The sequence below is a fragment of the Rhinoraja longicauda genome, chromosome 1 (genome assembly GCF_053455715.1).
Source record: "Rhinoraja longicauda isolate Sanriku21f chromosome 1, sRhiLon1.1, whole genome shotgun sequence".
Lineage (NCBI taxonomy): Eukaryota > Metazoa > Chordata > Chondrichthyes > Rajiformes > Arhynchobatidae > Rhinoraja > Rhinoraja longicauda.
The window spans coordinates 37,393,457-37,410,360 of NC_135953.1; the positions used below are offsets into that span (position 1 = coordinate 37,393,457).

The 16,904-nt window shown below is 39.9% G+C and overlaps 1 protein-coding gene across 2 annotated transcripts in view; it reads left to right on the forward strand.

Annotated features, from left to right (window-relative positions):
• The first annotated feature begins 3,867 nt into the window (after positions 1-3,867).
• ubap1 (ubiquitin associated protein 1) overlaps positions 3,868-16,904 on the forward strand; it is a 36,568-nt gene continuing 23,531 nt past the window's right edge. Inside the window, exons 1-3 of one of the 2 annotated variants that reach the window (XM_078431774.1) lie at positions 3,868-4,002; positions 8,696-8,742; positions 16,144-16,268. In XM_078431774.1, the coding sequence (XP_078287900.1) occupies positions 8,703-8,742; positions 16,144-16,268 (165 nt within the window). In that variant the 5' untranslated portion in view covers positions 3,868-4,002; positions 8,696-8,702. The remainder of the gene's footprint in view (positions 4,003-8,695; positions 8,743-16,143; positions 16,269-16,904) is intronic. The other variant, XM_078431842.1, reaches the window with a different exon arrangement.

The window sequence follows — 16,904 nt, forward strand, 5'->3', positions numbered from 1 at the left end:
TTTGTTTCTTTGAGTCCTCGCATAATTTAATTTGTGCAGTGCATTGAATATAGCATCTCTAAGATTTCGCGCTGTGTTTCACTTTTTCCCACGTGAGAGAGAACAGATTTAAATTAAAGGAAAGCAGAAAACCGACATACTCCTGGACCATACCTTAGTCGCATTAAATTATGTCTTGGAGTCTTTCAACTGGGGACTGATCTGGGGCTCAGTTGTTATTAATTGTATACCCAGATTGTGAATATTATTTAAAAAACGGGCGTCTCTGGAATTATCTGAATGCATTCAAGAGAGAGCTAGATAGAGCTCTTAAGGATAGTGGAGTCAGGGGGTATGGGGAGAAGGCAGGAACGGGGTACTGATTGAGAATGATCAGCCATGATCACATTGAATGGCGGTGCTGGCTCGAAGGGCCGAATGGCCTACTCCTGCACCTATTGTTTCATTCTAATACCATGCGGAGCAGCCAATTTCCTATTTAAATAGGGGCCATTCCATACAATTGAGACTGGACATATCTACTCGTCCAACAGATTTCATATATTGTACATAAATTTAAGATCAACATTAGAAAATTTAAGATTAGATTTGATACAATGCAGTTAGGTGTAAGCAGTTAGGTTGGATGATTATTTTATTTTAAAATAAAGCTCCTGTTAATTGGTACTTAGTTACAATACAATACAATACAATATATATTTATTGTCATTGTACAGGGTACAACGAGATTGGGAATGCGCCTCCCATACGATGCAATAATTTTATTAATTTAAACAACAACAACCCAACGAAACAAATTGTAACAGTTTTAAGACTGGCGGTGCTGGTTCGAAGGGCCGAATGGCCTCCTTTAAGACGTTATAACGTATTGATAACGTTCAACTTAAGATAATGCTAACAGATCAGGAAGGATGAGATCTTAATCCAGAATAACAGAGGAAATTATCATAAGTAGAAAAACGTAATAATTTTATTGTACAGATGAAAATGTTATCATTACATTTGGTTAAATGCTGCAACACAGAAATATACAGCCCAACAATTCTACACTGGTGTGTGTTACAGATGTGCCTCTCCAATTGTATTTCATTTAATCCCATCAGTATTACATTCTAATGTCATGCCATCTTGTAGCCACAAGTGCCCATTACAAGGTTCCCTCAAAATCACCTAATCAAAATGAGTTGCGGTATTTGTAACCATATACGTAAATCAGATAGTATTTTGAAGTTATAACTAACAGTGTGGATGCATTCAATGCCGTGTATTTAGAATTTTTTTAATTGATAAGATACTACACAGGTTTTTACTTAAATCCAGACCTCCTGTGATTGAAAGTAAAATATTACAATGTATACTTTCTAATGTATACTTCCTAATTTAAATGAACAGTAAATCGCAGTGTTGGTTTTTCAAATCTATGTCATCAACCATAAGCAACACGGCTGCAAAGGAATGTTAAGTGAGGGACAAAGAAGAGTCTGGCAGATGAAATACAAAACTTAACTATTGCAACAGACGTGGATGGATAACGCAATCTTGATCCTGGTTAATTTGTGTCATCAAATGCAAACGGATTACCAATCTAAACTCATGACAGGATTTTTGGTCCAAATATGGATATAGAGAGCTGCTAATACCCATTGGAAGCATTTACACATTAAATACCTTTTAAATATTATGAAATATCATACTGTCATTATGGCAGAGCTGCTGTTTCATAGCACCAGGTAACCGGGTTCGATACCAACCTCGGAGACTATCTGTGTGGAGTTTGCAAGTTCACTCTGTGACCGTATGGGTTATCTCCAGATGCTCCGGTTTCCTCTCACATCCCAAAGATGTGCGGGTTTGTAGGTTAATCGACCTTTGTTAATTTGCCCTTAATGTGGAGGCAGTGAATGCAAAAGTGGATAACTTACAACCACTGTTAGCAGAGTGATACAGTGTGGAAACAGGCCCTTTGGCCAAACTTGCCCACATCGACCAACAATGTCCCAGCTACACTAGTTCCACTTGCCTGCGCTTGGTCCATATCCCTCCAAACCTGTCCTATCCATGTACCTGTCTAACAGGTTTTCAAACGATGGGATAGTTCCAGCCTCAACTACCTCCTCTGGCAGCTTGTTCCATACACCCACCGCCCTTCCCAATTTCCCAATACTAGATCCAGCGTTCCCCTCTCACGTGTGGGGGCCTCGACATGCTGCTTAAGAAAACTCTCTTGAACACTTTTGATAACTTGCACCCCATTTACCACCAGGTGGCGTCGACGATGGCTGCCTCGCCAACGGTCTGTCTCGTCTTTTTCCTTCTTTGTTGTTTTTAGTTTGTTGTAAAATGTATGTTTTAGTGTACCTTTAGTTTTGTATTATGTGGGGGGTTGGGGGAAACTTTTTTTATCTCTTTCCTCGATGGAGATGCGACTTTTTCCGTGTCGTATCTCCGTCCGCACTGCGGCCTAACATCGTGGAGCTAGCAGTTTCTTGCTGGGGACCGACTTCGGAATCTCCAACCGCGAGTGCCTGCGGATTTACCATCGTGGAGCTCGCAATCCCTTTGTTAGGGATCGAGTTCGGGAGCTCCAACTGTGGGAGCCTGCGGACTTTAACATTGTGGAGCTTGGTTAGGGAGCTTCGATCACCGGCTGCGGGAGCTTCGATCGCCCCAACTGCAGATGGTTCGACTCCCCCGAATGCGGGAGAAAAAGGAGGAAAGAAGATAAGACTTTATTGCCTTCCATCAGTGATTAATGTGGAGGAACCGCTGTGGTGGATGCTTATGTCAAATTTTATGAAGTTGTGTATTTTGTTGCTTTTTTGGTATCACTATGGCAAATCAAATTCCTCGTATGTTGCAAAACATACTTGGCTAATAAATTACGATTATGATTTAAACCCTTCACAGATTTGCCCAGTCTATATTGGGAAAGTTAAAATCCCCTACAACAACAACCTTATTTGACTGCAGCTGTCTGCAATCTCCTGGCATATTTGTTCTTGTAATTCCCGTTGACTATTCGGGGGTCTGTAGTACACCCGAACAAGGTGACCATCCCTTTCTTGTTCCTCAGCTCCACTCATATACCGTAGACTCACTAGACAAACCATCCGTAATGTTTCCTCTGATCACTGCCGTGACATCCTCCTTAACCAACAATGCAACCCCCTTCCCCCCTTTTTCCCCTCACCCCTGTCTCCCCTCGATGTGGAGGAAGGAACTGCAGATGCTGGTTTACACCGAAGATAGACACAAATTGCTGGAATCACTCAGTGGGTCAGGCAGTATCTCTGGAGAGGATTGGGTGACGATTCGGGTCGAGACCCTCCTTCAATTCGAAGGACGTCACCGTCACCCATTCCTTCTCTCGCGATGCTGCCCGATCCGCTGGGTTACTCCAGCATTTCGTGTCTCTCTTCGCTGCTATCGATGGTTCAACTTAAGGTCATACCGACCTGTTTCCATGCTCTCGCTCTAAACTTAAATACTAAACTAAACACAAACTAAACTGAAGAAGGGTCTCGACCCGAAACGTCACCCACCCCTTCTCTCCAGAGATGCAGCCTGTCCCGCTGAGTCACTGCAATATTTTGGTTCTGGTAATTGTGTCTATCCACAATTTCCACTTATTTTGGTTGATCAAAGTAGCCTTATCTTATCGTGAACTTAAATGTCCTCAGAGTTGATAACTTGCATTACGTGGAATTAACAGTATTAACTGTTGCATCTTGCCGTATTAAAAACGGGTGAGCTGAAACCTGCAGGCTGCTGCTCCACCGACCGCGCTGATCAACGTGACGGAGCGAGGCGGCGATCGCGGCCCGGCTCACTCACGTGGTGTGCGCGATGACGTCAGTGGCGTGCGATGACATCAGTGGCCAGCGGGTAAGATGGCGTCCTGTAATGAAGCAGGAAATAATGTCAAATGTATCTAGTGTTTGGAAAAAGTTCATTCTGTTCGGGGCATTGCAGTAAACGTTTCAGAAGATAGAAAACCCGCAGGTGAGTGCCGGCATCCTACAGAGCGAGTGTTGTTTATTAGGTTTTGGGGAAGTGCAGCCTTTAACCCTGTCGATTAAAGGTACACAGTTACCAGCGAAAGGGATGAAATAAACTTCAACCTGCAGACTGTAAATATCCAGATCAACTCTTCAACCGTGCGGCTGTCCATTTCTTCGCGTTTAGGCTCCTTTGCTCGCCATTGTTCCACAACCGAGGCTTCTGGTGCTGTTGATTGGGATACAGGGCCCTTCGAAGCGCCCCGTTGATGTGACACTTCGCACATCATGTTATCAACTAGATTAAGAGGTTTAATGAGTTTCAATTTAAAAATCTCTCACTATGTTATTTATACTCATGTCCTAAATATCAAGTTTTATTTGCCCATCCTGACTGGATGTTGTGAAAAAACGTATCTTTTCCTTTTTTTGTCCTTTCATCTGATTCTTAAATCGCATTTTATTCGGATTGACACAATAATGAATCATTGTAGGTTGAACTTTTCCAACAAGATAACAATTTTAATTGTTTTGATTGTTTTTGATTGTTTTCAATTCAAGGCTTTATTTGCTGGAATAGAAAAAGTTGTTTTAATGTTCATTATATCATGGTTACTTCATATACAATTTGATGACAGCAATTTAGATTTTCTTTTATGAGCTTTCCAGTTTCTTAGTAATAGTTGAAGATGGCTTTGAGAGGGAATTAATTTTTTACCTCATTATAGGTCATAAATCTTGATGAGGTTTCTTCCTGGATATACTACATTTTAAACGTGAATTGAATATATTAGATTTCTAATAGCTTGTATCCTCTTGGTCCCTGAATTTAAATCTCACATGTGAGAGACATACAGGAAGCCATGGTTATCTATGCACTTGGATTCCACCACGTTAGTATCTTCAGAGCAGTGATAATTGATTTTTTTTCTTCGTCTATATGCTTTTGCCTTTTTCTAGTAAGGTCTATGCTTCTTTGCTTTTTTTCATCACATTTTAATCACTTTTTTAATCTTTGTGGTCTCGTGCTGGGTTGTTTTATACTTGCAGCACCATTGTTTATTCCTTATCTTTCTGCTGTTCCTTGGCTCTATAATGTTATAACTGGCAGATATATATTTTTTCTGTATCATGCATATTTGTATTTTTGTTGTGGTCCGATCACCATACAGAAAACCTAGGAATACTAGGTTTATATTGAATGTCTGCATTGCTTCCTTAGCTTTTTTTGTTGGTAATCCATTGTAAAGTATATGATTATTTCAAAAATAATTACATGAATTACATGAGGATTTCACGCAAGAAGCAATGAAGTAATCAGATTCAGGAACTGAATAACTTTTAATAGCTTTATCATATTATGTTCATGCCGTTATGATCTGAATAAAGGAAATTAATTGTAGTGAAACACTGTCAACGAAACAGTTGTGTTCATACACAAGTTTAAGTTTGTAGTTAGTTTGCATTATGAAATTATCACCTTAATAGAAAACGTATTGGAATGGAGACTATTCATGCTCTAATATAAATTCCATCTTTAAGAGTGTGAGTTAGGAAATAACATGACAGCATTTGGTGTCTCGGAACTCCATGCAAAAATTATGAGATTTGTGAAGACCAGACTAGTTAGGGACAAGGGAAATTAGAGATTTTGACGATGATGTAGAGAGATAAAGAACAATGAATGAAAGATAATGCAAAAAAGTAACAACAATAAAGGAAACTGGCCATTGTTAGCTGTCTGTTGGGTGAAAATGAGAAGCTGGTGCGACTTGGGTGGGGGAGGGATAGAGAGAGAGGGAATGCCGGAGTTACTTGAAGTGAGAGAAATCCAATTCATACTGCCCAAGCGAAATATGAGATGCTCTTCTTCCAATTTACATTTATCCTCTCTCTGACAATGGAGGAGACCTAGGACAGAAAGGTCTGTGTGGGAATCAGAAAGAGAATTAAAGTGTTTAGCAACCGGGAGATCAGGTAGGTTCAGGCTGACTCAGCGAAGGTGTTCACCGAAACGATCGCCGGTCTACGTTTGGTCTCTACCCATCAATGGGAACGAGTCAAACAAGGGGATGCAGCTTCAAATTAAAGGGGCAGTCATTTGAAATGGAAGAATTTAGGAATTTCTTCTCATGGATGATGGGGAGCCTCTGGAATTCTTTATTCCATGTTGTGGAGGCTAGATTTTTGAAAGATCGCAGAATTGTGGGATTTCTGGAACCTGTTCTGTAGAGTATTTGACATCTTAAACATATCAGTTGTGATCTTGGTGAATGTAGGGGCAGGCTTAACGTCCTTGGTGGCGCCATCCCACTTCTGCTCCTTTTTTGGCTTGTGTGTGAGTTTATGTTGGAGCACCATTTTGCATTTGAAATATTTTTTGTAAAACTTTTTCATGCAGTCTCTCTGGAATATTAACATATCAGCATAAATCTGCATAGCTAGACTGCCCTTTATCACAAAAGGTTTGATTGTAAAAAAAAATTGTGTAGCTCCAGATACACGAGTCAATTCAGTCAGTATATCTGTTTTGGTAAGTACAGGGACTTCCCGGGTCATGAATGATCTAACTTTGGGAAAATGTAACTTTATGCAATTTCTCCCATACAATGTTAAAGCATTTTTCAAGCTAAAAATAATATTCATGGTATTTAATTATAACTAGATACAGGATAAATTCCATTAGTGGAATTATGGGTTGTGTTAAGTTTGATTATTCAACGAAATGGAAGAATTATAGAGGGTGATTAAGATATGGGTTACTATTTTTTAAATGTTTCTGACATGCAGAAAAATTGGCTACTAACAGTTCTCAGGAAAGGAGTCCTTGTGTAACCCAGGGGATGCCTGTATATGTTCACATTTTCTAAATATGTAAGGATAGTTTTAGATAGGCTTTGAATCTTGGATGGTTCTAGACAAAAATTTAATATCTCGGTATGATGTATGACCACCTCTCTCTGCGAAGAATAACAAAATAGGACTCTGGTAAGGATAAGAAATGTTGGAAGCTAGTCATTCTGTGATCGATCGAGAACTGTAGTATGAATTCCATTACAGCCGCCTTATTACTTTCATTTTTGCAAAGAAGACTGTCAACAAATGTTTTTTCTCACTTTTAATTGCTGATAGAATTCCTTTGGTGAATAATACAATTTTTTTGTAAAATTCTGTTGAATCTATTCTTATCAATTATTTTGACCTTTTAAGAGACTCCTTTTTGTATGAAAAAGCAATTAGAACAGAAGAGCACAGCGCAGGCCCTTCAGCCCATGAATTCTGACCATCAAACTAATTTCGTCTGCCTGCACATGGTCTATATCTCTCCATTCCCTGCCTATTCCTGTACCTATCTAAATGTCTCTTAAACATTGCTATCTCATCTTCGACACCTCCCGTGGCAGTGTGTTCCAAACACCTACCACTCTGCGCAAATAAGGAAAAACTTGCCACATAAATCTTCTTTTGAACAGCCCCTCTCACCTTAAACCTGTGCCGTGTAGTATTTGTACCCTGGGGGAAAAGACCCACTACCTTCCCTATCTGTGCACCTCAATTATAGTCATCCGTTGGATTTTATCATTGCCCATTTCTTTGATTACACTTCTAAATTGAATTTACATACAACTGTTCACAACATCAGGGCATCCCAAAGCACCACATGACTAATGACCTGCTTTTGAATTGTAGATACTGTTGTAACATATAAGGAGCATGGTTACTGCTTGCTGTCTGTCTATAGAACTCTCTTTGTTTTGGATTTCCAGCTGTAATTTGATAACTATTCCTTGGAGCGCAAGAGGCTGAGAGGTGATCTTGTGGATCATATAAAATCAAGAACTAAAGGATAGAGGTTTAAATTGAGGGGGGGAAGATTTAATAGGAACCTGAGGGGCAACTTTCTCCACACAAGGAATGGAGGTATGTGGATCAAGCTGCCGAAGGAAGCATTTGCGACAAGGACAATACCAAATTTCTCAAACACATTTGGACAGTTGCATGGATAGGAAAGGTTTGGAGGAATATAGGTCGATTAAAAGAAAATGGGACTAGCTTAGATGGGGCAACTTGGTTGGTGTAGATGAGTTGGACCCTGCAGCTCTTCTAGTATGATTTGGCTAACCTTGGTTTTAGAATGTAGTTTCTGTAGGTTGAACAGCTTCCTAGTAGCTCTGAAAATTACCTCCATGTGATATAAAAATAAACTTGCTAAAGCAGGATGCGGTGGGTGGAATTTCATTCGGCGACCCGAATCATCACCCATTCCTTCTCTCCAGCGATGCTGCCTGTCCCGCTGAGTTACTCCAGCATTTTTTGTCCATCTTTGGAATTTAGAATTGTTTGGCTTAATGCTAATTGCCCGAGTCAATGAACAAGGTGATGGCTATGGCTATAAGAAGGGTTATTTATTTTGTTTTGAGGCAAAATTGCTGGATTGTGGCTTCAGCTATTACATTTGAACTGGCACAATATACACTGGTATCAAACTAACTATTTGAATCTGCCTTGGAGGTAAAGTCAAGAATGGAAGCACAAATCTGCTTTAACTGTCTTGCCAAATGTGTGTCATTGACGATAAAAATTTAACTTTCTCATAACAATCACATTGTGGTACAGACATAAGCATGAAATCCTGCATCTGACATTGTTGGCTGTGCTACATTGTTTCTAATCAACATTACTTTGCTTTTTTTCAGATTCTAAATGGCCTCAAGGAAATCGGGATCAGATTTTCAAAACTCCGGTATGTCTATAATTTTATTATCTTTGCACAGGCAACTTTTTTTCCCCCAGCATTTAATTAAAATAAATGGCTCACAAAACAAATATTAATCATCTCACAAATATTTTGGCAAACAATTCCACAATTTAATGATGCACTGTTAAATACATTTATTTTACGTATTCTTTTGAATTCCTTTTCAGTTCTTGCGGTGTAATTTTTTTCATTTATAATGTGCCATGTATTTGTCAATTACAGAACTGAAGTCATCAAATCTGTAAATGATAAATTTGAATACATGTAGTTAAATCTCAACCACCTTTGCAGTAGAAGAGTAGTCCAGCTATTCTCATTTCGTTGCTATCTCCTCTTCACTTTCAAGAGTTAAGAGTGTTTTATTGTCATATGTCCCAGGTAGAACAATGAAATTCTTACTTGCTGCAGCATAACAGAGTATGTAAACATAGTATACTGTAAACAATCTAATAAACGAGAGAGAAAAAAATTCAGTGTATATATACACACATACTCACAAGTGCACGTATATATATATGTGTGTGTGTATATATACACACACACACACACACACACACACACACACACACACACACACACACACACACACACATAGGTGCACACAAAAACAAACAATAGTAGTGCAATAATAATAGTCTATTGTAGTTCAGAGCTTATTTGAGGTAGTAGTGTTTAATAGCCAGATGGCTGTAGGGAAGAAGCTGTTCCTGAACCTGGACGTTACAGTTTTCAGGCTCTTATACCTTCTTCCCGATGGCAGGATGAGTGTGTGGCCAGGATGGTGCAGGTCTCTGATGATGCTGGCTGCCTTTTCTGAGACAGCGACTCCGATAAATTCCTTCAATGGTGGGGAGGTCAGAGCCGGTGATGAACTGGGCAGTGTTCACAACTTTGTCAGTCTTTTCCGTTCCTAGGCGTTCAAGTTGCCGAACCAGGCCATGATGCAACCAATCAATATGCTCTCTACCTTCACCTGTAGAAGTTCAAGAGAATCCTCTCTGACATACCAAATCTCCATAATCTTCTCAGGAAGTAGAGATGTTGATGCGCTTTATTTATAATTGCATCAGTGTGCTGGGTCCAGGAAAGATCTTCAGAAATATGCACACCCAAGAATTTGAAGCTTTTGACTCTCTCCACCATTGTCCTGTCGATATAGATAGGTTTGTGAGTCCTCATCCTTCCTCTTCCAAAGTCCACAATCAGTTCATTGGTCTTACTGACATTGAGGACCAGGTTGTTGTGCTGCCACCATTCAGTCAGTCGATCTATCTCACTTCCATACTCTGACTCATCATCATCTGCAATGAGTCCAACAATGGTGGTGTTGTCAGCGAACTTGAAGATGGAGTTTACACTGTGTCAGGCTACACAGTCGTTGAGTATAGAGTGAGTAGAGCAGGGGGCTGAGCACGCAGCCTTGAGGTGCACCTGTACTGATGGCTGTTGAGGAAGAAGTGTTTTTTCAAACAGACAGTGGTCTGTTGATAGGAAGTCGAGGATTCAGTTGCAGGGATGTGCAGAGACCCAGTTCCGTGAACTTGGTAACTAGCTTGGAGGGGATGATGGTATTGAACGCCAAGCTGGAGTCTATAAACAACAGCCTGACTTGGGTGTTTTTATTGTCCAAATGGTTCAGTGGAGAGCCAGTGAGATCGCATCCTCCATTGACCTGTTGTGGCAATAGGCAAATTGTAATGGGTTGAGATTCTCGATGAGGTAGGAGTTGATATGCGCCATGACCAATCTCTCAAAGCACTTCATCACCACGGATATTAGCGCCACTGGTCGATAGTCATTTAGGCATATCACCTTACTCTTCTTGGGTATTATTGATGCCCACTTAAAGCAGGTGGGAACCTCAATAGAGGTTGAAGATGTCCGCAAAAACTCCAGCCAGTTGGTCTGCACAGGTTTTACGAACTCGACCAGGTATACCATCAGGCCTAGATGCTTTCCGAGGGTTCACCGCACTGAAAGATCTTCTGACGTTGGCCTCTGTGACTGCATGGGGGCTCGGGAAGGCACTTAAGTCTTCTCCCTATCAAAACATACGCAGAACGCATTGAGCTCATCAGTCGGAAGTGATTGCAATCAAGCCCTGCCACAGTTGCCGAACATCCACTTCATCCTCAGAGAGCGAAAGTCCCTTTTGATGGCTTTATCATATCTGGATTTCTTATATACCTGTGTCACCAGACTTGAATGCCCAGGATCTGGTCCTCAGAAGAATACGGATCTCCTGGTTCATCCAAGGCTTTTGGTTAGGAAACACTCAAATAGTTTTTGTAGGAAATTGAAGTTTTTGACTCTCTCCACCAACGTCCCATTGATATAAACAGGATTTTGGGTCCTCATCAGCCTTCCTCTTCTAAAGTCCACAATCAGTTAATTGGTTTTACTGATATTGAGAGCCAGGTTGTTGTGCTGGCACCATTTGGTCAATCGGTCGATCTCACTCTGATTCATCACCATCTGTAATTCGTCCAACAACAGTGGTGTCGTCGGCGAACTTGAAGATGGAGTTCGCACTGTGCCTGGCTACACAGTCATGAGTATAGAGTGAGTAGAGCAGGGGGCTGAGCACGCGACCTTGAGGTGCTCCCATGCAGATTGTTAACGAGGAAGAAGTATTTCTGCCAATTCGAACAGACTGTGGTCTGTGGATATTGTATCTTCCAAATATTGATTCAGTTCTCTTTAAGAGGCTGCATTTGTGCTATTATCTATCATCTTAGAAAGCTGAGTATTCCAAATCATACTCGGTATCCTGGGTATATCCTGGCAAGCCAGAGTATCCAACGCTGAGATTCTGTCTCGTGCTGGCCTTCCCAGTATGTACACTCTACTCAGGCAGCAGAGACTGCGGTGGCTGGGCCATGTCCACCACATGGAGGATGGCCATATTCCAAAAGACATCCTCTATGGAGAGCTGACATCTGGGAGGAGAACCATCAGCCGCCCCCAACTAGGTTACAAGGATGTCTGCAAGAGAGATTTGAAGGCGGTCGACATGGATGTGGAGTCCTGGGAGAGCCTTGCAGTTGACCCTACGAGGTGGAGAGGTAACCTGAACCAACATCTCAAAACGGGCGAAGAGAAACTGATGAACGCAGCGGCAGACAAGCGGGTACGCAGAAAGGAGCGCAGCAACTTCAACAGACAAGAGACCTTTGCGACAGAGACTGTTACTCCGTATTGGTCTCTTCAGCTACAAGCGACGCTGCTCTAGCCGAGGTGTGGAGCAAGCAGCCAAGTAGGATGTATCGCCCATGGTCAGCCATGACCGAGGGTGGCAGAAGAAGAACTCAGTATTCCAAATCATACCCAATGCTTGAAGGTTTTTTCCTCACGTTGTTGATGGTTTTTTTAAATGAATTTGTGGCCTTTAAGTCACTGGAGATATTTTCTGCTCAATGATTTTTAACACCCTCTTTCTCTTAGCTTTCTCTGCCCGAGGGCAAATGATCCTAATTTCTTGAGTTTATTCATGTACCATTAAGCTCTCATTCGAAAAATTATTCCAGTAAATCTCTTCTGCACCATCTCCAAAATCTTCACATTCTTTCTGAAGTGCTTTACCCAGAAATTGGTGAAGTCTGCTAACTGGGCATAAACTGTTACTCCATGATAAATAGCAAAATTGTTTTTGGTATCTTCATTTGTAGAGCCAATGATATATCCGTTTCTAATTACATTTTTAAACCTGTCCTTCCACCATTTAAAGATTTGCGTTCAAACTTTCCATGACTGAAATTTCGAAACTCTGCAAATTCTATATGAATCTGTCATTGTGGCTGGCACCTTCAATCCCATATGCTTTAATTTTTCTGACATTAAAATGTTGTATTTCATTAAACGCCTTTTGAAAACTCAAACTACTTATACATATCTGTTACATCATGGGCTGGCTGCTTTGTGTTTGTTCATATATGCAATAGCTGCTAATTTTCTTCTCAATTGCAGGTAGTTCTACTGCAACATGTGTTTCCATAATGCAAATTGGATATAATATCATCAATGAATTAGGGAGCACTATTTCTATTACGCAAGCTGAATTGGTTATATCATGATTTTCATCATAAACTAGCCCTATTCTAAGCAGACACACAATGCTAATTTCACTGTTGGTGCTAAAAAATAGTTACTTTGGAAATTGACAAGCAGAGAAGCTTTCTTCGGGGGAAAAGTCTTGTTTACTTTTAACATTTTTTATCTCTTAAGAACATGGGCAGTCAGTTTCATGGCAGGACATCTTTTAAGACTTGCTTTGGAAATTGACAAGCAATCACTTGCATTGATTTTTTTGCAATTAGTCATAGAGTGATACAGTGTGGAAACGGGCCCTTCGGCCCAATTCGCCCACACCGGCCAACAATGTCCCAGCTACACTAGTCCCACTTGCCTCGCTTGGTCCATATCCCTCCAAACCTGTCCTATCCATGTACCTGTCTAACTGTTTCTTAAACAATGGGATAGTCCCAGCCTCAACTACCTCATCTGTTCCATACACCCACCACCCTTTGTGTGAAAAAGTAACCCCTCGGATTCCTATTAAATCTTTTCCCCTTCACCTTGAACCTATATCCTCTGGTCCTCAATTCCCCTATTCTGGGCAAAAGAATCTGTGCATCTACCCGATTTATTCCCCTCATGATTTTGTATACCTCTATAAGATCTCCCCTTATCCTCCTGCGCTCCATGGAATAGCGACCCAGCCTACTCAACCTCTCCCTGTAGCTCACACCCTCTAGTCCTGGCAACATCCTCGTAAATCTTTTCTGCACCCTTTCAAGCTTGACAATATATTTTAAATAGAGTTAAAAGATTGCTCATGCCTCAACTACCTCATGCCTAAGCTAGGTTTTCTGGGGGGAAAAAACTAGTTTTATTGCAAGCTTGAAACTGTCTCCCTTTTTCCCATGGTCACATTGTTTTTATAATGTAACTTTCTTGAAGCGGGTTTCTTAGGAATGCAACTATCACATTTTAATAGAACTAATATTGCCCAAGATTTTGCTATTCACCCTGTGTACATATTTTGGTATATATATTAGATGTCTACATATTTTGGTGACATGATCAGCAAAAAATATTAGTAAGCAGCCCTTGTAGGGGATCTTCAGCATCCATTAACAAGTTTCTCAACCAATCATCTTGAACTCTCACAGAAACCCAGAATACAAAACAACATTTTTTTGTGGGGAAAATACTTTGTTGAAGAATCTTTTACTTCAGCTGATTTTAGCTCCAGTTCATAGCTTCAATAAGATATGTGAAGATTCCCATGGCAAATTTAATTCAAGAATGTGGTCTGTTTAAGTGTCTGGGTGTTATTGATGGCAACTTCTATGGTTCCACACTTAACTGTGATTAAATGACTTCCATAAAATGCTGTGAGTGGCATTAAGTGAGAACTGTCCACATGCCATGATGAACGCATCCAAAATTTGGATTATTGTTCATAGAAGACTTCTATCTAAAATCATGAGGTGAATTGATAGGGTGAATTAATAGAATCTTTTACCCAGGTTAGGGGAATCAAGAACCAGAGGACATAGGTTTATGGTGTGAAGGGAAAGAATTAATAGGAACCCGAGGGGCAACCTTTTCACTCTGGGTGCATGGAACAAACTGCCAGAGGAGATAGTTGAGGCATGAGCAATCTTTTAACTACATTTAAAAGACACTTGGACAGGTACATGGATAGGAAAGATTTAGAGGGATATATGGGCTCAATATGGGCAAATGGGACTAGCTTAAATGGGGCATCTTGATCTGCATGGAAGAGTTGGGCTGACGAGCCTGTTTCCATGCTATATGATTCTAAGTGAATATAATTTGTCCATATAGACCGCATGTTTTTATTTTGAATATCAGCAGTGATTCTCTTTCTGATTCAGAAGAATCATCCAAAATTTACCTAAACAAAGACTAATTGGTTAATCATAGCATCATTTCTTAAATTCAAATGAATTTTGGAAGTACTGATCAAATTTATTTTCAAAATCATCATTCAGTACAAACCTACTTATGCATACATTTTGCTGCTTTCTACTTAAAATTTAAGTCAGAATATTCAGCTGATGTAAATTAGTCTGCTTGCATTACATCAGTGGCTATATTTCATAATTACATTAAAGATACCGTAATAAATGAAGGTTATTTTATCTTCCTGGCTCCTTCTATGTCCTGCTAAATTAATGGAACTATCTGTGTCTGTATTATGTTTGAGCCAGTGAAGTAAAATAGTATATTTTGACTCATGGACAAGCTTAGTCTCCCAGGTCCAGAAATATTTAAAATTATGCTCTTGAAGGCAGTTCGGTGAATTAGAACAATGGATCAGTTTGTGTAGTGCTTGCCAGCAAGGATTTCTGTTCTTGCACAATGTGTCAAGGAAGTACAAATTACCCTGGAGGTCATTGCACCTGACTTCTCACTTTGAATCCAGGAGGGCAACAATGACCTAAGCTGAGGAGCTAAATGCACTTCACATCTGAAGGCAAAAATTTGCAGATGCCAAATTTGAGATTAAGAACAGAGATTGCTGGAAATACTCAGCAGACCAGGCAGCATTTGTGGAGAGAGAAAGTGCAACCTTTTACCAAAACAGTAATTTCATTTCGGGGCCTTGCAGGGCAGCTCCTTTCATTTGAATGAGGTTACTAACCTTGAACAAGAAGGAAAGTTGTTCACTTTTCAACTTTAAAAATATATTGTATTGTATTTTTTAATTTTATTTTTCAATTGTTTCCGAATGTCTCTGATTATCTTAAACGTGAACAATGTTAATAAGTCTTACTGTGGTCTGAACTGTCAAAGCTTTCAGAGATGTCTGAGCGATTCTCTATTTCCTCAGGCTGAGATCTAGTTATTGCTCATAATCCACGTTGCTTGTGGAACAGCAGTGAGGACGAGGTCTTTTGGAGCTGAACATTTGCAAAAGATTTGTTCATTTGCGGGGCTAGAACGGGAGTGACACGAGTCCAGACTATATTTTCCTTCTAAGTGGTCTGCGTGAACACAGAGGCAAATGGCAATGTAATACTGTGAATGGAAACTATCCTCTTAACTTAACTTGACTACCAATGTGCACAGTGAGGGGATCGAAAAAGGAACTGTGTGGAATTGTTCAGTATTTTAATGGACATATCTCCTATAATGTGAATATGCTGATGTGAGTAAAGAATACAATTAAATTAGTGATTTGACAAAATATTCATGGAGCTAAGGTGGATTTAAACAAATTCTTCCATTTTTAAAAACTTAAATTTATGACCATGTCAGTGAAGAGATAAACAAATAGAAGGTCAAAATATTCTGGACAGTTTTGATTTAAACTGATGTTAGTTTGGAGGCTTTATGAAAATGTTTGTTTTTAAGGAGCAGGCTTTAGTTATCTGGATGATGTCACATTTAAGATTGGCGATAAGTTCAAGATTCCATGTAAAGTGGGGTTTCCAGTTGGACTTTGTGCATACTACTCTACACGATTTAAAGAGTTTCATGTGAGTATGCATAACAAATCTTAAATTATTTTAAGTTTAAGTGAATTTTTAACTTAAATGCAGTGATAGAAATTTATATTCTAAAGAAGGAGTAAAGACCTAGAGCTATACAGTACAATACTACCTGCCTTTCAGCCCAACTCGTCCACGTCGACCTAGTTGCCGAACTAAGCTACCCACTTGCCTGTGCCGAGTTCATGCCCCTCTAAACCTTACCATCTCTGAATCTGTTCAAGTGTCCTTTAAGTCATTCTTTAGGATTGGCATGTTTATAATTTTCCAAACTGGCATCCTGTAAATTTATTTGGTTTGAAGCAGGGTGTGCCAATATTACACTTGTTGAACATGCTTGGAAGAATAATTTCCTCACAATGGTCCAAAAGAGTTTAAATGTATTTTTCATTATAAAGGCTTTGATTTAATTTATTGGATTTTAATGTTCTTTGCAGTTTTGCATTTTAAAAGCACAATAGTAATGCTGCTTATTAAGGGTGGAAACTATTATTCTTTCATAGTCACAGAGTTGAAATGGGTGCCAATTTGTCAATGCTGACCAATATGTTCCAGTGAAGATTGCCCCATCTGCCTGCATTTCACCATATCCTTCTTAATCTTCCCAATCCATGTGCCTGTCCA